Raw genomic sequence first — 23,844 nt, 5'->3', positions numbered from 1 at the left:
AGCTGTAGAAAGCTCCTGCAGGCATTCAGCATTAATGTTTGTTTATCTGGCCCCTGCAATATCCTCAATGCGTTCCAGTTCCAGAGAAGATGGTGCATGGTATGAAGGCTAATAATGAATAATGGTTTGCTTTTATAGAGTGTAGCTTTTCCAGTTGTCAATAATGCCAATATGTTACTCTTTACCTAATCGTGGCTTTGGCCTGTAAAGAGACATGACATATAAGGGTTTGGAGTAGGTAGGGCTGCAACTTTATCTCTTTACTATGCCGATTCTTTTCTGAATGAATCGATTAATTATTTTTAAATTATCTGAAAATTGTTGGGAAATGCTGATGACTAAAGATATTCAGTTATAATACAATATTAAACAGTGAAAACAACAAAATCCTCTTATCTGAGAAGCGGAAAACAACTTGTTTTGCCATTTTTGGTTTAAAAGAATGACCATTAAGCGATTATCAAAATGGTTGGTGATTATTTTAGTTTGGGATCGATCAATGGACAAGTTGTTGCAGCTCTGGCAGTTGATTGGTTTGTTTGTGTTAGATGTAGAAATGATTGTCACCTGGTCTTGATTTCTTTAATAATCTCAAAAGCCTTGCTAAAACAAGTCTTTTACCTCTCACCCTAACAGGAAGTGATCCTGTTAAAGTCAGGCGGGCCACTAGGCCTAAGCATTGTGGGAGGCAGTGATCATGCCAGTCACCCGTTTGGCATCAATGAACCCGGGGTGTTCATCTCAAAGGTAGGACTTTGAAAGAGTTGCGAGTTGTTTGCATCTCCTTCAATACATGTTGTGTCTCACCTTCCATCTATCCTATCAGGTGATTCCTAACGGCCTAGCGTGTGAAAGTGGACTGCGTGTTGGGGACCGAATTTTGGAAGTGAACGCCATCGATCTGCGTCACGCCACACACCAGGAAGCTGTGCGAGCGCTGCTGGCCAACAAGCAGGAGATCCGTATGCTGGTGCGGAGGGACCCTTCCCCGCCTGGGATGCAGGTGAGTCCGCTGAAACAACTGAATATACATGTACTAATATAGACTTCATAATATTGGAAAATGCTTGCTCCACCTTGCCTGATGAGCTGTGTCTGTATCATTGCAGGAAATTGTAATCAATAAGCAGCCAGGGGAGAAGCTCGGCATCAGTATTCGTGGAGGGGCCAAGGGTCACGCAGGAAACCCCTTTGACCCTACAGATGAAGGCATCTTCATCTCTAAGGTATGTGAACAACATTATTATATTAATATAATAAAATACTTAGTCTTTACCATGTCTGAAGGAATCCCAAAGAGTGTTTTGTTTTAAGCATTAGCTGCACAAGCCATATTGGTTGGATAGCAACAGATTTGTAAAATAGTCCATTTTATTAAAAGTAAAATCCCAATAAATTGCGCTCAATCAATGCTGGGAGAATTGGCACTCATTTAAAAGTAGTATTAGCTTTTATGACAACGTTATTATTAAGGACGACGTTTTTAGAGTTGTGTTTAAGATAACATTAAATTACAAATGTAGTTTCGACTAACTTCTCCTTTGGTTGATATTAAACAGGTGAGTTCGAGCGGTGCTGCAGCAAGAGACCGCAGACTGAAGGTTGGGATGCGTATCCTGGAGGTGAACAACCACAGCCTGCTGGGGATGACGCACACAGAGGCGGTGCGAGTGCTCCGGGCTGTAGGAGACTCTCTGGTCATGCTGATGTGTGACGGATTCGACCCACAAAAAATGACGGGCGTGGAGGTGAGACAACAGCAGCAGTTAGACAAATTGCCAGCAATGTTGATCATATGTACTTTTTCCTAAAATTACCCAATCTGTTTTGATTTTGGAAAGAAACTTTAAACAACCATCTTGTTTGTGTCTATATCCAGGCGTCTCCCGGCATTATTGCCAACCCATTTGCCACCGGCATCGTCCGTAAGAACAGCATGGAGAGCATCTCATCGATAGACCGAGACCTGAGCCCTGAGGAGATGGAGATCATGCTGAAGGTACTGTACAGATTATATACTGATAATATATCATCACTGATTATATATCTTAAAGGTGCCCTATTATGCTTTTGGGGTGTGTTATAGGTTTTTGTGCATGCAAATGGTCTGCAAAGGCTAACATTCCAAAGTTCCCCCCTGCCTGAAACGCATCTATTGAAATCCTTTATTTTCTTCCATAACATGGAGAAATCATTATGTACAATCACACTTTAATTGGCTAGCGCTCCAAGACATTGTACATTATAGGCTAAGAGGCAAAACAACTCCAATGGCGCATTTCCACTACAGCGCGGTTTAAGCGTACCGTGCACGGCCCGTTTTTGGTTGCGTTTCCACTAGGCGTAGTACCGGCTAGCGGGTACTATTTCACAGTTTTCTGGCCCCATAAAATCGAGGTTCTTAGCGGGCCAACAACCAGGCTGAGTCGTGCTGAGTATGCTAAACTAGAGAGAGAATCGCTGGCAAGGGGGCTACAACTACAACAAAATGAACATATTTGACCGTGATTTAATTGTAATTGTTTCAAAATGATGCAGAAGTAACAACATACTGATACCGGTTAGTAAAAACCATGAATTAATGCTTTGACAAGTCTGCAGACAGACGGCAGGCGAAAAGCTTTTTAAAATGCGTGTTGTCTAAAAAAGCTAACGCAATATATGCTCCGACCGTCCACACTCACAACAACGGCCTATACAGACATAAATAAACCAGCGACTGTATTCACCATGACACAGACAGTGTGGTTTGTAGTTGTTTAACTTTTGTCTAGTTTCTGAACAGATATGAGGAGCTGTGAGCTTGAGTGCTAACAGCTAACGGCTGATGTTGTTTTTCTGTGGTTTGCATTGAAGATGACGTCACGGCTCCGCCTACACTGCGTTACTATAGTTACTGCCCCAGCTACTAAACTGTAATGGAAACAGAGCATAAAGTGAGCCAGTCCTAACAAGGCCTAACTATACCGTGCTAAGCCGAGCGAGGCCCTGCAATGGAAATGCGCCATAAGTGGTTGACCAATCACAACAGAGCTGGACAACTAACCAATCAGAGCAGACTGGGGTCTCATTTTAGACAGAGGGTGAAAAGAGATGCTGTAGCACACACAATATGAGAAAAATAAAGACCTTTTTGAACGTTTATGCATGTAAACATGTCACAGTCGAAGCACACATAGAAATATCAACCTGATAATAATAATAAGACCCCTTTTTAATTTCTAATTTAACATTATCTGTGAAGTTAAGGTCAGACAAAGCCCAAAATCCCAGTAAATGGGAAGTAAACAGTGTCGGGAAACACAGTACCTCCACATACCAGGAAGTCAACACATGAATCAGCTGTTTCGAACAGCAGTTCTGTCCCACCAACACTATGCTTCCACAGCAGTTTGGTGTTAGCAGGTGGACTTTTTAACACCCGTGGACTTTGACTCTCTCCCCAACCACCCACACGGCACATACCTATCTTTTCACCGCAGCTCCCAGAAAGCGCCAACACAGTTGTTTTATTTTGTTCAGATGAGCTTTTGGTAGTCTGCCCGTACCAAAGGAATGTAGGGGCTTGTTGGTTTATAGAATGCTTCTTTCTGTCCCTCTGCGCACTTGATCATTTTTTGTAGAGCACACACAGTCAGAAATCATTTATATAATTGTATCAAAAAAAGACACCCTTATTACAATTGTAAAGATCTGAAATGTTGCTTTCCCCCAGGAGTCTGAGATGGTGAGAGAGACATCACAGTGGGAGCGAGAAGAGATGGAGAAAGTGGTAAGTGATTTTGAAAACCCATGACTGTTTTGGGAAAGGGAAAATTGTATCGGATCAGCAGATAGATAGCGATGCAGCAAGGTAAGATAAGACAGTTCCTGCTCCATAGAAAATGCAGAAGTCTGTGCAGTACTGTAGGGTGGAGCTTTTAGAGTTCATCTGTTACCGGGTGAATGAAGCTTTTCCTCTGCACCCTGTGTGGTAATGTGTTTGAAAGCTATTCCTGCAATGTCCCACCTTGCATGCTTTTTTTTTCTGCTCCGATAGCTAATGAATAGAGTACTTTCTAATGTGTGCGGATTCTATCCTTTCTTTCCCTTCTGTTTTTATCTCTCCTTTACTATTCGTGTGTTTGATTTGATCATCCCATCTCCATACCACCTCTCCACTGTTGTTTTTCCTCCATCTCTCCACTGAAACACTTCTTTCCTCTTCTGTAACTCTTCCATTTCACCTCTCATCGCATCACTGTGTATGGTTGGTTGGGTCTCTTCCCTGCTCTACTCTCCTCCTCCTCCTCCTCCTCCTCCTCCTCCTCCTCCTCCTCCTCCTCCTCCTCCTCCTCTTCCTTTCTTGGTGAAGGAGCGTATGCGCTTGGAGCGAGAGGAGGCAAACCGCCTGCTAGAAGAGGAGACTGAGGTGAGACACTCCTCATCGGCAGCTCTGCAGACAACCTTCATGGAAGTCTGATCAGAAATACCACAGCACTACTGCCACAGGATTTTAACATGTTATTTCTATTTGGAAACTGAAAGAAAATAATCTCTATGTCCTTAAAAAAGTAACTCATTAAAATTGAGAAAGTTCTATCGAGAGTACTCTAACTTGCTGGTAGATGTTACTATGATTGACAAGGCAGCTGGTTGTTGATGCTAAATGTATATTACCCTCTAATAACTCCTCTCTATAGGTACACATGTTTTTTGTATTTAATGTAGATACAATAGCAGCGACAATGCACATTAGGTTTAGGGACTGACTAAATTGTGAAGAAAAGTTTTTAACTAAATATTTGACCCACCTAGTGTGGATCTGTTATACCTGCGTCTTATGTTCTGTAACTACCAGGGAAAAAGCGTACGGGAAAGAAATCTGCCCCAAGCCCATCCGTTCCTACTTTGTTTACCCTACAAATATAAAAATCTTGAGTTGTCAAAAACTATTATTTCTTTATAAAGAATGCTGAGCAATTTTCTAAAATAGTCACTTGTGTAATAAACTTCAGCCCACCCCCTCTTTCACATATGATGACTGTTTATTTCTCTTCAGAACATGGGCACTGGACCTTTGAAACTTGACTACAAAACCCTGGCGGCTCTGCCCACCACCAGCCTGCAGAAGCTCAACAGGGTAAGTCTCCCTTCATGTTGTAATGTCTCCAAACATCGGTACAAGATACACAGGTTTTTACACTAACTGTTAGGAACCCTATTGAGCTATGTTGGAAATGGCCTTCAAGGCTCAGAATAGACCCCTCGGAGGAATCCTGCAGGGTTTTTTACACCCACGTAACAGAGTTACCTAGAGCCGCCTAGATACCTCCCCAGGAGCGAGAATGTGCAAAACCCCATGTCAACATTACTGACAGTGCCCCGGGGTCAAAACCATACAACTTATCACGTCAGAAGGATGCAAACGAGTCCTACATCAATGCAGAAGAGCAAATGGGACCAAACTGGACTGAAGAAATGTCATGAAGATCAAGGACTGATTAAGAAGTTTGAAAAAAAACCAATGTGATGACCAGGATTCAAGACCCAGACAAAAGAAAGTATCAACAGATTGAAATGGACCTGAAAGGAAGTATGACCAAAGTGTAAGGACCAGTCTATGGTAAGGACGTGTAAGAGGTGGTGACATGGGGGGGGGGGGAAGGGGACAGCTGCCCCCTCTCAGCCAGCCTATCCTCTGCGATATTTTAAACCTTGTCTGGCTCTGTATTGGACGGAGTCTCTTGGGTGGGTGGAGTGCTAGACAGTGAGGAAGGGGATCCTCACAGAGGGACTGACAAGTGTTTCAGTTAAAGTTCCCAAAGCCATCAGCGAAGTAAGTTTGAGTGGACATACTGCGCTCTCCTGTTCCCATCCTAACGTGAGTATAGACATGTTCAACCGGCGAGAGTTGGCTGTTTTTAGGTTTATTCTTTCCTTCTGTCTTCTTTCTTCCTGTGTTTTTGTGATCCAGTTTGTGTGTGGTGAGAATGGAAGATTGTATGACTGACTCGGTTTAAGACATGCTTAGAATTCTTTGAAACCTGATCACCAAAAGGATAAGAACGCTTTTTTCCTTACCTACTCCTAGATACTATTCGTTATCCACCCAACTGGTTAAGGGGTTAGGGATTGTTGTATCTTTGTTGCCATTTAAGTCACATAACTTTAAATAGAACGCTATCAGGACTTTATCAGCTCTGGCCTGTAAGATTGTCCAGGAGAACTTCAAGCACATCTCATCTGCAGCTGTTAATGCTCGCCGCGTTAGAGCAGGATTTGCTGCTCCAGCGCACGTGGTACTGTTCACGCTGTGTCACAGTTAGCCTTCATTACTGCCGGCAAGTTGTGACCAAAGGCTTAAGAGTTGGTTCTGGTTGAGAAGTGGTTTAGGAATTTGAATAAAGCCAAAGTGGGTTTTTACTTTTAAGTTTACCGTGACTTTTATAGGAAGTGAGGGGTCAGGCATGATGTGCTGCAGAGCTGGCTTTTGTAGACATGAAAGAGTCAAGACTGAATTGAATGTAGTAATATATATGAAGAAAACTTTTGGTTTATTGACAATATTGTAATTATATTTAAACAAAAAAACAATATTGTATAATCCCTTACAAGAATGTTAATGTTGGATTTATTTCCGTCATTGTTGTTGATGTTTACAGTCTACCAACGTTCATTGAGAGAAATGAACATTCAGGCATTCAATGACTGACATTATGAAATAGACATCCAAAAAAAAGAGAGGAATCTAGAAAATTACAATATACTTTATTGTCCCCGTAAGGACATTTGAAAATGTAATCATTCAAATAAAAAATGGATTTTTTCTAGGTGTAGATGAGATGAAAACTACTGGTAAAAACAGTTTTCTATTTAAAAAAAAAAAAAGAATAGATGTTCATGTACTCAGCGATCACTATACTGTAGTACAGTTTGGAGGTAAAGGGTTCAGTTCCTGGTTCCCAGCATGGCAGCCTCTCCTCTCTGAAGCCCAGCTGTCCCTCGCAGTCTGAGTCGGAGCCAAAAGGGCACTCATTCACATTCCATCCCACTGACCCTCATCACACCACAGACTCTTATAGTCAGCATGTAGGGAGCCACATTACAATGCTCACAATGCGCGTTGTATTTTTAGCGCGGCTATTTTGATTGTCAGCAGATATCTCAAGGTCACACCTGATAAATCAAAGTTATCTTGAAGCTTTTTAGAAGATATTTTTGGTCGTTCATGAAAACATGAAACTTCTTTGGTTGTGCTTATGGTATCAGGTTTCTTTACAGGGGTTAGGTTAAACATTTCATACTTTTTCCCTTCAACGACGTCACCCGTCCTCTACGTTCAGTACAGTAGGAGTACCGTAGGAGTGGAAGGTGTGCTGAAGCCTGACTCTCCCTCTGATCAGATACTATGGTTATTTAAGGCAAAGGCTAAGAGGCTGTACTCCAGTGGCATTCAGCAGCAGTTAACAAGTCCTGAAAGACGAGTAATTTATGATTTAGGCTTCAGGGAAGATTTAGTGGGGTGACTAACTCTTTAAGTAGCTACAGACTTGTTTGTCTATTATTTTTAGAAGGGCGTCATGAGGCAGGGGAATGATTCTTCTTCTCTTATGCCAGATTTGATTTGGTGGTTTGTTATAGGTTCTATTTTTTTGTTGCCAAATCTATTCTTGTTTTGTTTTTGTTCTTGTTTTGGTTGACAATGGCTTAATTCATTAGGGCAGGGGTCTTCAACGTTTTTCAGGCCAGGGACCCCCAAACTGATGGAGAGCTGGAGCAGGGACCCCCCTACTTTATGTATGGCATACAATTCTGTTTTATATTAAACGGGGCCTAGTGCCGTGTATAAACATAGCTACTCTGTTATTGTACATTCAATACTAAGCTATTCAAATAATACACAGGTTAATATATTCATGTTTTTATTTTAAACATGTGCAAGGTACAGGGTGGCCGTGCCACTGCCATTTATAAACATACATCTTGAACACAACACAGAGCTATTAAAATAATTCACAGATTCAAGTTTTAACTTTAAAGAGCAACTTGCAGGTTAGAGACACCAGTGAATAAATGTGTAGGAAAATGATGAATACACTAGATTTTCAAAAAAATATACAGAAATATACACTACAGTGACATCTGGCGTCGTTTTGGTAAGAAATTTTCACTTCCGCATAAAAAAGCCTCCGCACGTGACGTGACCTCCCGCGTGTGACGTAACATGGGGGAGAGCTGCCGGTCTAACGTATGAATAAACATGGATCACAATGCCAGTTTTGACACAGAAGAGGTTGAAAATATATATTCAAATGCATATGATTATAATTATGAGCCTGCTAGGCGTCCAAGAGACCAGGAGCAGCCAAGGATTAGAAAAAATAACGGCCATCAGAGAGAAATTGAGCTGTGGTGTGTGGAGAACCAGTGGAGAACTGGGCAGCTATCTTGGTGAGTGACCGGCGTTAGCTACAGAATGTTAGCTAACGTCACATCACAACATTGTGAAGTTAGCTACCATATATCAGGCTATAACTAAAGTAGTATTGATAATATAGTAACGTTACTGGCAGGACTGTTGATACTGATCCATAACAGAAACGAATGCGCAAGTATCAGCCGTATCTCGCGTTACCTAATGCAACTCCACACTACGGTGCTGTGTACCGGAGGAGAGACGCGAGATACGGCTGATACTTGACGATCTGGCGGAGAAAGGTTGTGGAGCAGAAGATAACGTCTTCTGCCTCGATTTCTCCATTCGCTACAATATGTTGGATTCATGTTAATGTGCATTTAAAGACATTTCAATTTGTGGGAAAACCTTTTTTGGAAAATCTTTTGTTTTTTAAATAAAAATAAAAATAGTCTAATCAACCAAAGATTTCGCGACCCACCTGCAGTACCTCCGCGGACCCCCTGGGGGTCGCGGACCCCCTGTTGAAGACCTATGCATTAGGGTACAACACGCGTCCCTTAGTAGATCTACTTTAATTGCCATATTCCCAACTGCTCTTAAAGGAGTACTCTAGTTTTATTACAAGCTGGCTCTAGTTTCAGTAGGTTTGGTGAACGGTTAGAAAAACGTTGTACTCAAGTTGCATGAATTCTATGAACGGGAAACTTTATGAAAATAAGCCAAACTAAATAAAAATCACATCAGCAGATCAGACGGTACAATAACAACACAGTGTGTTTTTAACATCCGTTATAGTTTACAGGCTAACTTCCTGTTTTATCTTTGACCTACTGTCCTGACGCACACATTTCCTGTTCAAGAACAGATTAACGTGGGCGGACCAGACATTATATCACACAGGTTTCACCTTCAAATAACATTTTAATATTGATGAAAATCAGTATTTAAGTTTTTCTTCTGTTGTAGCAATGTCATAAAAGATAAATGGCCAAACCTAAATGAAAATAAGATACAAATTGTACGGTTTATCATTTAATATCTTTGTAGGAACTCGCCTTTTCCGTTCCTCCTCTATTGTTTTTCTATATTCAAACCGATTTTTCTTTTCTTTCTTTAAATCCTTCTAGCGGTAATAACCTTTGTGTGCTTCTGTCTGAGTGAGTGCAGTTTTCCTTTCAATCCTTCTGTCAGTGTGACTTTACTGTCCTCCCTCTCTGCTCCTGTCCAGTTCTCTCCCTCTGTCAGTCTGACTGCTCCCATGGAGGCTCCCCTGCAGGGCCAGCACGGAGCTCCTTTAGAGCCCCTGGGCTTCGGCTTAGGCAACCCCACAAATCCCCTGGAGCACACGGACCCCGAGCCCTTCTCCAGCCTGAACATGGAACATCTCCATGAATCTCAGTTCTCCCCCAATGGGACCTCCATTACTGACAGTGCTGGCTCATCAACAACCATTAACTCATCGACATTTGCACCAGAAGAAGAAGGAGAAGAGGAGAACCTGGTGGACTCTCAGCCCATCTGCTTCAAAGAGAACCCTTTCTTGGTGGCCAATCGCAAAGGAAAGGGCCGTCCTCCTGGACAACAGATCCTGTCGGGACCCCCGGTGGGCTACGGGAAGCAGGGCCAGCTGAAGCCCTGGCTGTTCAGCAAGGCAAGCCGCCTGCCTGAGTGTGGTTTGGAGGCAGCATGGTGTGTTCCTGCGCACTGTTTGTGGTTTGGCTCACTCGTGTCCCTTGAAACGGATCAAACAGTTCCAACAACATTTGTGGAACTTTTTTAAAAGCCGTGTCAATTAAACCCAAAGGAATACCCTTTGCTGTTATTTGGTTGGCATGTGTCCAAAGTACCATTTTGTGAGCAAAAAACGATAGGAGGGAAGTAGAATTGTAACAAGCCTAGATTTGGGCTATTGTTGGAAAAAAAGGAGTTTAATAAATACTTCCATTATGACAATAAATCAAATGCCATTTATCGGGGCCAAAAATATCAGTTATTGCATGATTGCATACATCTTCTAGGGTACTGAGAAATGGAAATGTACATCTAAAACGATTTTGGCCCCAATGGATATAATAAATCCCTACACTTTGGTTTATACTGTAGCTTTACTGATTCATTGCAGAGGGGGATTACTGTACCAGCTGAACTGCTGCATTTTTGCTGTGAGCCCTGAGCTGATGGCATCTCGTCAGGTATTTGGGAATATAGTCGGCGCATAGTCCGGACCGGCTGGAATGTGTGTCCCAGCAGCTGCCAGGGAGGTCATAGGTCACAGAGGAACTGATCTGCAAGCTGCACAGAAAAGTGCATGTTCAACGGCAACAGTTTACGGCTGATTTGACTTTAAGAGCACTTCTCTACAGGACTAACCAGTGAACCTTGTATTTCTTTACAACTCTGTTTGTCTGAGTGAGAGGGAGAGCAGTTACTAAGTCTATGTCTGTTTGATCTTTGTTTTTCCAGGCGCCTCCTTCTGACTTCAACAGGACGGAGAGCCCAATCAGAGACGCCCCCTACTCCCCCACCATCCAACCGGTGAGCAGCATGCACACCCAGCCCTCCTCCACCATCCTCCTGCCATATTTTTCCTTTATTTGATCCTTTTCCATGAGTCATTGTTACCCCTATAGAAGAAGCATTTCCCAGTTGACCGTATTGACCTGTCCTTCCACTCGTAGCCCAGCCACTACTCCTCCAGCAGCTCCCTGTGTGGAGGCAGGGAGACCCGCTTTGTAAGTGGGTCTCGTGGCCCTCTCTGCTCTGGCCTTGATTGTTAAACCTTTTTTTTAGCACATGCGTCAGCTGTTAGAAAAACAACTAGCTTGGCTATCGTGTCTGCTACTGCCCTTCCGGAAAAGCATGTGACTCCTCCTCCAGCTTCATAGGACAATAACAAGACACTGTTCTTCGTTTTAACAGTAGAATAAATACTATACTGAAGGTAAACCCTGCCTGTGTTGCATTGTCTGATAGTCTCTATATTTGGCCTGGCATCTTCCAATAGTGAACATTTGGTAACTGTCTGTTAGGACTCAAGTATATTTTCAAATGTTCTTTTACAGGCAAACCTTCATTACACTTCAACTCCAACTGCTATCGAGAACTCTCCATCTTCAGTGAGTTTGAAGTGCATTGTAGAGATAGATCATCACACCAGTTTACAAATATATTAATAGAATCTCATTAAATACAACTTGTTTATAGGTTCCCTTTGTTTGTGTATTTAGTTTTCTATTCATTTTAAACTGTTACAATATTAGAATCTCAAACAGCTCCAACCCAAAAGCAAAAAGAGGAGTTTTTATTTCTTATGCTACACAAATGTTTTCCATCTAATAGTACCTTTCTGCAGGGAGCCTTGGAGCCTGTAATCCTCTGTATTAAAACAAAACAATACTTGAGATTGTAAAGATAAAAAGAAAGATGTGATAAAGACAAGAAAAACACCATCAACAATCCTATTGGTAAAATAGGCTGTTTCATATCCAGCATGGGTTCCATTCATTTTGATTTGTCATTCATAAAAGTAAAGTTTGGTTGAAGTGAAAGTGTTATAATGATGTTATTTCATATTTGTACATGCAAAGGTTTCATTTGAGTCTATATTGACTTCAGTGATCCCTCTTAAATATCATCTGTTTTCTCTCTCCAGACACGACCGGGTGCCATCCAGCCAGTGGGGCGAATGCGGCAGAGCCCCTCCCCTGGCACACCGGAGGGCCACAGTCCTAACCCCTTCCAGCATGGCCCCTCCCCCTTCAACTCCCAGACCTCTGTAAGGCCCCTCACCACCACATAGTGCTGTGTTCTCTCCACTCTCAGCCTCTGACTGCACACTGCTCATAAACACTCGTAGCAGAGATGCAGATAACTGTGGCACCAGAATGATTTTGTTTCCAAAGAAGCTAGAACCAAAGAAAGGGTGACCGAAATGAATAAGTCTGTGCAGGATAGATAAGTCTGTGCAGGTGCAGAGCTCCTACACCTGAGAATCAGAGCACCCAGCTCACCTCTGAGCTCCTGAATCATTTCTCATAATAACTGCTCTCTCAAATGTTATTTCTAGCTTTGGCAAGCAGCACAGCTGGATCGGTAAATAATGAAGGAGCTACGATTTCATCTCATATCTTCCTGTTTGTTTCATAAAGGTTCTCATACAAATAAGTCTGTCATGGCTCTGGATTTTCCAAGCCCTACTGTGTGTGTTGCTCTGGCATACTCCCCTCCTCTGTCTCATGAAACCAGCTGCCATGCTGTCACCTTTTCTCCTCCTCAGTCAGCTGGGTTTTTTTCATAGTCTTCCCTCTCCTCCATGTCTCTGTCTGTCCGTCCTCCCCACCTCCTCTTCTTTTACCATATGAACCTTCCCCACCTTCCATGACCCCACCCAAACCTCCCCCCTGCAGCCTCGCGCCCCCTCCCCCACCTCGCCCGACGAGTTCCCCATGAATGTGAAGCAGGCATACAAGGCGTTTGCCGCCGTGCCTCGCTCACTGGCAGTGCTGGAGCCCCCCCAGGTAGGCCGTGCTGCCCGGACTCCCCCCCCGGGTCAAAACCACAAAAAGCATGCTGATTGGTTGATCTCGCCCCCCCGCCCCCTCCTGACTGGAGCAGTTTGTCCTGCACTGTGTCGGGGGGCCTGTGACGTGCTGTGACGTGTGGAATGCGCTCATCGTGGGTTTTTGTACTCCAGTGCCATCATCTGTCATGCTGGTGTCCAGTCTTCATCCATTCTTCCATGTGTGGCTCGTGTACTAATATTCAACCCCCCCCCCCTTTCTGTATTTACAGTCTGCCTGCTCTGTATCTCCGTGTGTGTCCTCAGTCTGAGTTAACTTCAATTTACTAACATCCTGTTTTGCCCAATAGGACCAGTATGGTGTCAGGAACAATTTCCACCCCAAGGAACCTTCTCCAGAGGTGAGTGAACACATCACACAAAACCAGTTTAAAAGAACAGCTGTCTGTGGTCCTATCATTCATTTCTTAACTGTATGAAATGGTGGAGCTTGTAATATATTCAAAGACAGTTGGAAAGATCAGGTTTGTAAACTTTGCGTTGTTTTTCAAGACCATTTGTAGGGTGTTTTTAAAAGTTTGTTTTCAGGTTCACCCAGTAGCAGAAACTAGGCTAGTGTAATGAAAATAATAAATAGGCAGCTGTGAGAAAAAAATATCAAAGAATGTGTGGATCAGCTGAAGCCTCCTGTAGTTACTCAGCGTCACAGTGTGGTGACGACCTCTGTGGCCTTTTCAGCCTGAGTTGATGAACGAGGTGTTTGATGATGTCATAGACGGTCAGGAGGGGGCTGGTCTGAGCCGCCACGGCTCCCCCAGGCCCCACCTCTCTCCTGACCGGCGGGACTATCTGAGCCTGGCCGCAGTGCCTCGCCTCTCCAGGCCGTCCTGGGACCTGCAGGTACCCACCGCCCCCCCCTGCTGCAGCCTGTTCTCTGTCCGGCTGTGCTTGGCTCCATCGGTGGTGGTGTCTCTGCTCTCAGACTGTGGGAGGCAGCCATGTTGTTTCAATGATGGGACTGCCAGTTAATTGATTGTAAATCGGCTCATGGTGCTGGGTTCTGTTTAAATGGCTAATTTGTTTCCTTCTTCTTGGTCAATGATACTTTTTCCTCTGGCATCTATTGTGATATCCTCTTTGATGGCTGGGCAACAATGCTAATAGCAATAAAATCATTAGCAGCAAACACTGGTCTTCATCTCGTTGTTCTATCTAAAGATTGAAGGTGCCATGACAACAGGACTCATCAAATTCAATCTTATTCATAAATATGATGTCCTTGATCTTTCTTCCAGAGTCCCTCTCCTGGTGGTCGGGGCAGCCCGGAGCAGCGCTCCTTCAGGGACAGACAGAAGTATTTTGAGATTGACGTGAAGCAGCAGACACCAGAAAAACCCAAACCTCGAGTGTCTCTTGTTGGAGAAGATGACCTTAAGAAAATGAGGGAAGAAGAAGGTTTGTTCCTACTGTTTCTCTTGAACACTCCCTGGCCCTGCCAAAAATGAACATAAGAAACCCTGCTCACCTGTCATTGAAATTCATACTTCTGCGTCTCTTACAGAGAGGAAGTTTGAGCAGCGGGCGCGGGAGTACCTGATGGATGAAGACGAGGAGGACGAGGAGGAGGATCTGGCGAAGCAGGTGGCGCAGATGAAGGCCACCGGCAAGGTGTTGCTGGACGGAGTGGAGTACAACGTGGAGCCAGTGTCCACCCCCACCCAGCACTGCGCTACCCCACCCTGCTACAACGTCACGCCGCCCAGCTACTGTGGCAGCTCAGGGTAGGAAGTGGGATATTATTATTTTGACGTTAGATGTGTTTATTCTTTCTTTAACTAACGGTGTTTTTGTATGCAGGCCTTCTTCTGTTGATGGTAAAGGAGATTCTCAGAGGAACTCACTAGAGGACAGCTTCAGGATGGAGCAGAGACCCAACTCCATGACTGGGTAATTACATCACACTCGACATGTTAAAAGGCCTCTTTGCTGCTGTCTTTGTCACGTTGTCCTCACGTCCTCTTGTGTGTCTCCAGTCTGATCCCAGCGTACACCGGGGACTCTGCGGCCCCCATCCGCACAGCCAAAGCAGAGCGGCGGCACCAGGAGAGGCTCCGTATGCAGAGCCCCGAGCTGTCAGTGGCCTCCGACAAGGACCTGTCCCCTGCTGAGAAACGAGCTCTGGAGGCCGAGAAGAGAGCCATGTGGAGGGCAGCACGGTAATTAGAACACATACAACACGTTCTGACTAACAACGTGTACCGGATCATCAGGTCTTTGAACAGGCTTTATCTATTCTCACCAAAGTGATGTTACACTTCTCTACAGATACATTAGATTTTTGCTCCGCACTAGTTTGAATAAAGCGTGAGTCGGAGTTTATTAGAGTGGGAAGTTTGTTTTCTGGGACCTTAAACCTTGACCTATGATGGAGGCAGTTCATCTGAAACTAGGAAACAAGAGAAAAAATTTAGAGAAAAAAATTTAATTTAAAGATTAAACGTTTTATTAAAAAAATGTATGAACCCTTACATTAGGGGCTATTTTGTAATGTTGTGAATCTAAGGCTAAAACATCAAGCCCACGTAGTGTGTTGATGAAAGGGTTTGTGACCCCTTTGTCCCTGATTTCTTAAGAAACTGTTTGTCAGAAGTCAAACTAAACATAAGTCCACAGTTCGTTCTGTCCTGTGTGATGGTATTTATTTTCCTTTCTAAAAATGGGTTATATATTATTCCTGGCCCGTCTAAATGTGTCAGTGTTTTACCTTCCATTCTTTGGTTTTCTTCTCTTTTCCTGTCTGTATGCCTTTCTTTCCTTCCTCATATTCCTCCTCCCTCCTGGTGCACCTCTATCCTCCCTCCTGTCTCCCCCCCCTCCCCCTGGCCCCCTGGGGCCCAGGCCCTGCGGCCTAGAGGATGATGTTAGGCAGTATGAGCAGGACCTGGCTAAGAGGCTCTACCAGGCCAGAGTGAGGGCGTCTCAGGGCCGGGACGAGGCCCCCCAGCCCCCCACCTCTTCCTCCTCCTCTGCAGCCTCCCAGCTCAGGTCTGCTCCTCGGCCCCAGCCCCCAGGGCCAGCCGCACGGCATCGTGGGGGTGTGCTGGGGTGCTTTGGGGTATTTTGCTAGAGGCCGAGTTAGGAGAGGTCCAAGCAAGCACTGTCAGCAGCAGTGACCGTGCTTCCTGTGGACTCTAGAAGCTTCTGCACGTCTTTGCTGTTTCCATCTCTAGGTCCCCCCCCCCCCCCCCCTCTCTCTCTTTTGTTTCTCTGCTCCTCCCTGCAGCACTTTTTATTTGCACCTTGCTGTTCTCTTGATTTCCATTCTTTATACTAACACACATCCCACAGTCAGTTTGCAAGCTATGTGTGAGTAAAGGGTCGGCCTACTGGCAGTAGGTAGTCCTTTTCCTGGAATGCCTGCCTCTTTTTTGTGAAATTGAATTAAACTGGTTGTTTGTGACAGCAGACCAGGACAAGGAGCACCCGACATTAGTAGTGATCGGCCCCCTCCTGTAGCGGTGTGGGCCTCTGTGACTGCCTCTGTGTTTGTTTCCTTGTGTTCTGCTTCCATGTATCTGACGCTGGTTGTTTCTCCTGTAGGATGAAGTCTCTGGAGCAGGATGCACTGAAAGCACAGATGGTCATCGCCAAGTCTCGCGACGGAAAGAAGCGTGGGACACTCGACCAGCTGACGGAGTCGCCCTCGCCCGCCCCCACCCCCTCTCCCACACCTATGGAAGGTAAGAAGCTGCTGCTTGTGTGAACCACTGAATAACTTTTGTTTTAAAAAGAACTATATCAATAACCCTATCCCACTTACCTACAAATAAGCTGTAAGGCTGTCTCACTTTTCATTTCCTGTTTTCTCTTTACAGAGCTCAGTCCCCGAGGAGTCACCTCTCCGGGTCGGCTGGTAAGCACTCATCTTTTTTCATAATTTCTTTTAACAGGTTTATCAAAGTGAATATGTGTCCTTAGAGCGGACTTGCAGATATTGACTCATCAGATATTTGAACCGAGCTGTAGCAGTGAGTCTTCAGTTTCATTTAAGGAACTTTATTTGGGAATTGAAATGAATAAGATTGATTGTTTACAAGCTGGGAAAGGAGAGTAGATTTGCATCAAATCACATTTGCATTAATCCACCATCTTGCTCATTGTCATTCTAGCCAATCAGAGCTGAGAACACACTCCCTTCATGTGCCACAGCTGGCTGTTTAAATCACCCATTAGCCTCTCTGCCTCCCCCCTTTCTATTTCCTCATCCCTTTTCCTCTCCTCTGACATTTTCCTTCTCCTCTCTTCTTATACTTTGTCCTGCCTCCTCCTGTCCTTGTTCTCCTCTCCTCCCTCGACCTCTGCTCATTCCCGTTTGCTATCCTTCTAGTCCCTGTCGTCAAAGAAGTTTGACTACCGACAGTTTGCTGCCATTCCTTCTTCCAAACCCGTATACGACATCCAGGTATTGGCTGCATGCTGAGTTCCCGAGGCCCCGGCCTCCCCACCCCCCACTCCCAGCTTTCCCTGCTGCCCCTCTTTTAGTTTCTGTTAATCAACTGAAATCAGTGCATTATGTTTCTGCTCCGTGATTGGTCAGTAATTCCTGCTCTGCACTACAGGGATTGGCTCACTAACGCTTACTTCTACAATTTTATTCCTGTATTTAACAGGGACAGTGCACATTAATTAACATTTCTGTAAATGTGCCAGAGTTAGCCAAGAGGCTATTTTTCATCTGTAGTCCCTGGACAGATTTTAAAAATCAACCTAAAACACATTTCATTTAAAACATGCAACACACATTACTGGAATACAATAAAGAGACTTTACGTAAATGCCCCCCCAATCCTACCTTCCTGGTCTTTCACATATCACTCACCAATGTAATAGCATCCATAGCAGTAACCATTTGTCTCTCACCATACTAATCAAGAACACACACTAACACTCACCAGCTGCAGGGACAGTTTTTGGTTCCCACTAACCCAAATGTCTTCCTGGGGTGGAAACGTCCACAAACTCTGCCTCTCATCCACTCTCACGGTCACTTCCATCAGCTGCCTGTTCGCATGGGTCGCATATCAGGCCGAGAAATATCATCCTACATCACATTTTCTGTCATGCGCTGGCTCTCCTCCTGCTCTTTGTTAGGGTGGAGGCTTTGTGTTAGTCTGTGTGACATGGTCTTCTCTGTGTGTGGAAGAAGAGATGGGTGGTGAAGCAGGGCCATCCTGCAGTGAGCTTCTCTGGAAATGGGCTTTTATTCATTTCTTGGTCTATCTGTGACTGTTAGCAGAGGAGGAAGACGTACATGGTACCAGAGTGTAGGAATACTCTGTTACAGTAAAAGTCCTTAATTCAAAAATGTTACTCAAGTAGAAAAGTATTTGCATCAAAATAAACTTAAAGTACCAAAGTACTCATTATTCAGATTGGTCCAGTCCAGAATAATATAATAATGATGAAGACAGTTTGAGTAAAGAAACATGTCATTTTCTTTAATGAGTTATTGCTATAATGTGTCAATTTCTAACTCATAATCCAATATTGTGACTCCCACAGCTGACGTGTCCTGTAAGATAAGATCAGCTAGCACAGTCAATAGTTAACATGCTAGCAGTCACATATTCTCTTGCAGGTTATGAACACCTTTGTAGAATGTAAAGAACCCTTCATCACAGATCTACATGGGGAAACATGATCTGTGTTGGTGTGTAATAGCATCAACACAAAACCAACTGAACTTTGTGCCAAGTTTCCTGTTGTGCGTTGGTGACTCTTGTTGGTGCTGCACTGTTGGCTGTCTCTTTGTGTTTGCACACACAACAACCCCCGGACCTGATGACCTAACATAACCTCCCTTTCCCTTAACATGGCTATCTCTCCTGGGGAGTGGTGGAGCAGAGGTGCTCTAACAGACTGGGAGCGCGTAGTGTTGGCATGGTGATGGCTTCCCCTGGGATACAGGTGACTGACACACACACACACTCTCAGTTATTGACAGTCTTCCTCTCTCTTCCAGTCCCCTGACGCAGTGGAAGAGCTGCAGTTCATTGACGACGGCTCCAGCAACCCAGGTCAGTACTGCAGATATGCAGTCAGTCAAATGAAACAAAAACAGGTTGAGTGAAAGGAATGAGCGTGAGAAAACAGTGTGGACATTAAGTTACTCATTTATTACCCGTTCTATTCCCTTTCATTCAGGTGACTACCTGGGATAAGCAGCTCCTATTGGTAGGATCCTCTGTGTGTTTGTGTGAGATTGTAAGCCTGACTATGAGATGTGTGCATTTATACTCTAACATGCCAGTTGTGTGGCCTAACCATGGGCCTAACACTGTGGTTCAGGTGTTAAGAAGGGTGTGCTTCGCCTGCTGCTGCCCTTTAAACTAATGACCTCAGTCTAACCACGACCCAGATGTGCATGGATTTGTTGATCTAACTAGTTATAGGAAAATAGTTACTACGAAGCTTTGAGTGGTTTTATTATTATGTTTACATGCAAACCAGGTTAGTCAGCTGACCTAATTATTGTAGTGATGACTGCTTTTTCTTACCGTACACATGTGTCAGTGTCGCTCTGAATTATTTTGAACATTAGGACACATTCATAGATGTCAGTATCTCCTTTCTGTTACTCCTTTATTGTAACTGCCTGAATGAGTTTGCATATTGCATGGAAGTAGGGGCTTTTACTTAAAAATATACAGGAAGTGATCTTGCTGTTGTGCCACATTAACTACTTCCCTCCAATCGGCAAACTCATTCAGGGAGTTGCATCTCGACACTTGATTGTAAGCATTTTAGCATCCCCTCTGCTGGCAGCATTCTTTCCTGTATGAAGGCTTTATCATGCACATGCCAGTAATAAACCCAGTTAAGTGTATTTACATAGCCAAGACATCCACTTCCTGGAGAACCCCAACGCAACAGTTACTCAAATACATGAAATTCCAGTTTGTAACAAACGTTTTTTGATAAGGTATTGCCAATTAGATCTTGAGGTGGAGGGTTTAAATCAGCTGCTAAAGACTTTTGCTTGTTTCCAGCTGCTGATGTGAATGTGGGGCTTCCTGCACAGGTTTCAGGGCTCCCTCCACTTTGCTCCTCATTCTAACGCTCCACAGGAATCTTCTTTCCAGTTGTCTCAGTCTTTCTTCCCCCAGTCTGCAGCTGCCGCTGGGGAGTGATAGTTGTATAGAGAAGCTGAACTGCAGACGCTCGATAGATACGATGACTAAAGTTGTTCTTGTTTTTTTTGTCTAGTTCCCGCTGCGAGCCCTGAGGCTGAGGTGCCCCCCCCGCTGCCTGCCACCTCGGCCCTGGAGGAGATGGCCCTGTACAGCAACAAGCGCAAACTGAGGCAGGGCCGCCGCAGCCTGGAGACCGCCGTGCCCACGTAACGGCTCACTGAGGAGAGAGCCCACGACATGATGCGCACACACACACACACACATTAAGATGCACTGTGGAACACAGAGTCACTAAACACTACACAGTAGAGCGAGATTTCCTCTCCCATATATAACCACTGCAGAGACGACACTCTTATATCCTGCTGCCAGTCTGTGGATGGTAGGTTGCTGAGCAGTCCCTACAGGGCAACAACCCTGTAGTGTGGTTAGCTAGCTGTCACTACTTACAGACCATTCTCTTTTTGTTGTTGTTGTACACTCGGTTTACCAAGTAGAAGCTTATCTATTTTAAAAAGGAAGCGGCCGAAGTTTTTATTTTTTTTATTTTTGCACCTCTAATGATTTTGCTGTTTAAAAAGAACATACTGGAAGAGAAAAGAAATGGGTCATAGCTATACTAACTTGTTGAATGATATTTTTAGCCTTTCAGTGACTAGATTGTAAAAATGTCAGGGGTTTCTAGAGACTCGGACAGGAGTGTATATATTAATTGAGGGAACATCCTGCTACCTTCGGTCACAAATTGTGGAGAGCTTTCTAAAAAACAAAAACAGTACATATCCTTTATGCACTGCCACCTATCAGCTTTTAAAGAACATATATCTTAAGTAATTTATTGTTTTTAGCGTTTTACTCAAATTGAAGGCCCTCTGTTTTAACCTCCTTTGCTTTTGGGAGTGCATGACTGATGGTTATCGTAATGTATCTTTAAATACTAAACTAATTAATTTCACTTTATGTACACTTATGAATTCACATTTTTAGAGAAGCATATCAATAATTAGATCTGTTGGTCATACCTGTGATTGTTACATTCCCCATTGAGAGAATCTGACTACACTAAGCAGGCAGTTTTTACAGATAAACATATCACACGTTTGGAACCATGCATAGTATCATTTAATAATTAACGGTACTCGCCCTGCCCTGTTTAGGGTCTGGTTTTTTTATTTTGCAATGTGAATCATTCATTTGTATCCTTGAATTATCTGGAGGTATTCCAGAGTGATGTGAAGGTAGCAGGTGTTTTATTTTTCTGTCTATTTAAATCTGACGCCACTGAAAAATCATTTTATTATTGTGTGAATAATGTACAAATACTGAAAGGAAAGCAAACGTCGGGTTGAAACTGAGTCAGTCTTACAGGCTTGGTGCTGGGATGCTCTCTGCATGTATATTGGTTTGTTAATGGAAGAGCTGCGGGGGGCAGAAGCAATTAGAAATCCCTCTCAAGACATTGTTCATGCTCCACATGCTGTCAGTTTATGTATCTGATGGGTATTTTTGCAGAATCACAGCATAGTAGCCTATTTAAAGTAGGGTCTTTTAATCATAGCTTTCCATGTTGCTCTCACTGACTGAAATTCAGTTTGTTTGATAACATTTGCAATGGTTGATATCTTTTTTTTTTTACTTGCAGTAGGTAATTCTTTTTTTTCAGATGGGTTTCACTACATTATTAATGCAGTGTTTCAAGTTTTTGTGTTTATTCTTTTGTCTCGAGTCCTTTTTTGGGACTTTTACTTGCAAATATGTCAGAGGGAAAGGGTCAGAAGTTCTAGGGTCAAGGGTTAGAGCTCACAAGACTGTAACTAGTGAATTTGTACAACCAAAGAAGTCTATTTTGTGGTTCAGGAATAATAAATTTTACTTTTCATTTAAGAAGCTGATCTGTTGTGTAGAGTCTTTTTTGCTTTATTAATGCACTGATTGAATAAAGAAAAAAAGATGTGGAGAACATAGCTCACCAAAGTGTGCTTTTTACATAGACTCACTTAGCTAACGGGGGGGATTTGAGGAAGTGTTCTCGGTCCGGACCCTGAAGACGAGCTCCTCTGCTCTGGAGTGACGCACAGCGACCGGGTGTTCCTCTGCGGAGACATTACTAAAGGTTACACTTTCTGCACATTGTTGATAATCATATCTCTCCTTAACTCTGGATGGAGGCTACACAAAGGTGATTGGTGTAAATACAGACCTATCACTATTCTTGTAATATCATTTAATGAAATAAGTCGTTGTTCAAACCCACCCTGCGCAGCATTCTGTAGCGGGCGTTGTGGAAGGACTCAGAGCTGGAGCTCTCAGGAGGAAGCTGGTTATCATCACACTGATATTAAAAAGTCAGAACCAACATTTAGTTATATCTTTTACTTAGTTTCTTTATGGAATACTACCTGAAGCATTACATAGCTTTTACCTCAGAAAGACTCACTTGATCAAGGGTGTTATCCATAGATGTCTCCAGATCCTCCTCGGGTACCAGGGAATACTTTTTATACCACTTCTCAAATTCTGGGACACAAACAAGCAATTGAGTACGTATGAGGTATTGAAGCACCTATGAAAGCTCTGAGCTGTGCCATGTAAGAAGTTGAGAAAGATATTTAGAGAACTGACCAGATAGCAGGCGCACCCTGCACTGATCCACCAGGTGCTGACAGTAGTTGATTTCTGCCTTGATGTCGTTCAGCACCTCATATCTCTGCCGGTACAGGGCCTTCAGCTCTCTGAGCTGGTTCAATAAGGTGTCATCTGGCTCCGAATACCGACCTTCATACAACAAATGAAATGAAAATAAGTCCTTAATGCTTATCTCAGCAAAAATTATCAATTTAAAAAAGAGAACTCTGCAATTCAGGAAGGTGAATGATTTGGTTTGATGTGTGCAGTTTGTGTTGGCTCTCTAAAGTGTCCTTAATGAAGTCATTCAAACTTAATGAACCCCTGGTATAGTTTAAATTCCCAGTATATCATCAACAATGTGCAATGTCGCAGTATAGCATGTTGAAAAACATCAGAACAAATATCATACTTAAAAATGTCAAACATATATTATAGTTTGTCAAAAAATATCAGAAGAGTATACATACTAAATAGTCATAGTATGTTGTTAAAAAGGTTGTATCATAATACATACTGTAAAAGAAAAAGACATCGTGTAGTAGTAGGTCAAAAAGGTTTGTCATATTTTTCAACATGCTATATGACGACTTTTCTGTCATTTTTAACGACATACTATACGCCTGGTTTCTACACACTATACCGTGCCTTATTCCCACATAAAATATCATGTTTTTCTATGCATTTTCTCAATAATTACTACAATGATTAAAAATATCAGGAAAAAAACATTAAAAAAAAAAGATCTTTGTATAGTATGTTGAATATAGGTCTTCGAATAGTACGGGGAACTATCAGAAAAAACAACATAATATAGTATGTCATAAATAGTATTTAAATGTCCCATGTCATGGCCATTTTACTGATCATAATTCCATTGTTGAGGTCTACTAGAATAGATTTAAATTGTGCATTTTTCCAAACTCACATTGGTTTCTCAAACAGCATCTCTGTAAAGTATGTGTATTCACCAGATATTCACTCTGTCCTAAACGGCTTGTTGGAGCTCCTGCAGACCATTAACATGCATAAAAACCTTCATAACACACAAGGGGACGGGTAATAACCGGAAAAGCACGACATGGGCCCTTTAATAAAAAAGCCAA

The 23,844-nt window shown here is 43.3% G+C and overlaps 2 protein-coding genes across 18 annotated transcripts in view; one reads left to right on the top strand and one right to left on the bottom strand.

Annotated features, from left to right (window-relative positions):
- The window catches only part of scrib (scribble planar cell polarity protein), a 65,537-nt gene extending 43,532 nt beyond the window's left edge, over positions 1 to 22,005 (top strand). For 3 of the 9 annotated variants that reach the window (XM_079661617.1, XM_079661619.1, XM_079661616.1), the window contains 26 exons: positions 637 to 747; positions 827 to 1,003; positions 1,110 to 1,226; positions 1,560 to 1,748; positions 1,880 to 1,999; positions 3,716 to 3,772; positions 4,355 to 4,411; positions 5,042 to 5,122; positions 9,630 to 10,052; positions 10,865 to 10,936; positions 11,080 to 11,133; positions 11,464 to 11,517; positions 12,054 to 12,176; positions 12,808 to 12,918; positions 13,271 to 13,321; positions 13,659 to 13,820; positions 14,216 to 14,375; positions 14,482 to 14,701; positions 14,778 to 14,867; positions 14,954 to 15,136; positions 15,819 to 15,965; positions 16,521 to 16,660; positions 16,796 to 16,833; positions 17,308 to 17,382; positions 18,943 to 18,997; positions 20,187 to 22,005. In XM_079661617.1, the coding sequence (XP_079517743.1) occupies positions 637 to 747; positions 827 to 1,003; positions 1,110 to 1,226; positions 1,560 to 1,748; positions 1,880 to 1,999; positions 3,716 to 3,772; positions 4,355 to 4,411; positions 5,042 to 5,122; positions 9,630 to 10,052; positions 10,865 to 10,936; positions 11,080 to 11,133; positions 11,464 to 11,517; positions 12,054 to 12,176; positions 12,808 to 12,918; positions 13,271 to 13,321; positions 13,659 to 13,820; positions 14,216 to 14,375; positions 14,482 to 14,701; positions 14,778 to 14,867; positions 14,954 to 15,136; positions 15,819 to 15,965; positions 16,521 to 16,660; positions 16,796 to 16,833; positions 17,308 to 17,382; positions 18,943 to 18,997; positions 20,187 to 20,323 (3,204 nt within the window). In that variant the 3' untranslated portion in view covers positions 20,324 to 22,005. The remainder of the gene's footprint in view (positions 1 to 636; positions 748 to 826; positions 1,004 to 1,109; positions 1,227 to 1,559; positions 1,749 to 1,879; positions 2,000 to 3,715; positions 3,773 to 4,354; positions 4,412 to 5,041; positions 5,123 to 9,629; positions 10,053 to 10,864; positions 10,937 to 11,079; positions 11,134 to 11,463; positions 11,518 to 12,053; positions 12,177 to 12,807; positions 12,919 to 13,270; positions 13,322 to 13,658; positions 13,821 to 14,215; positions 14,376 to 14,481; positions 14,702 to 14,777; positions 14,868 to 14,953; positions 15,137 to 15,818; positions 15,966 to 16,520; positions 16,661 to 16,795; positions 16,834 to 17,307; positions 17,383 to 18,942; positions 18,998 to 20,186) is intronic. The other 6 variants (XM_079661618.1, XM_079661620.1, XM_079661623.1 and 3 more) reach the window with 6 other exon arrangements.
- kif9 (kinesin family member 9) overlaps positions 18,392 to 23,844 on the bottom strand; it is a 22,716-nt gene continuing 17,263 nt past the window's right edge. For 7 of the 9 annotated variants that reach the window (XM_079661631.1, XM_079661630.1, XM_079661633.1 and 4 more), the window contains 4 exons: positions 22,736 to 22,888; positions 22,536 to 22,630; positions 22,368 to 22,445; positions 21,307 to 22,206 (listed from right to left, as the gene is read on the bottom strand). In XM_079661631.1, coding sequence (XP_079517757.1) covers positions 22,111 to 22,206; positions 22,368 to 22,445; positions 22,536 to 22,630; positions 22,736 to 22,888 — 422 coding nt within the window. In that variant the 3' untranslated portion in view covers positions 21,307 to 22,110. Of the gene's footprint in view, positions 18,892 to 21,306; positions 22,207 to 22,367; positions 22,446 to 22,535; positions 22,631 to 22,735; positions 22,889 to 23,844 lie in introns of those variants that run through there. The other 2 variants (XM_079661626.1, XM_079661627.1) reach the window with 2 other exon arrangements.

Source organism: Notothenia rossii (genome assembly GCF_949606895.1).
Source record: "Notothenia rossii genome assembly, chromosome: 12".
Taxonomy (NCBI): Eukaryota; Metazoa; Chordata; class Actinopteri; order Perciformes; family Nototheniidae; genus Notothenia; species Notothenia rossii.
This window is presented reverse-complemented; position numbering and strand designations above follow the sequence as displayed.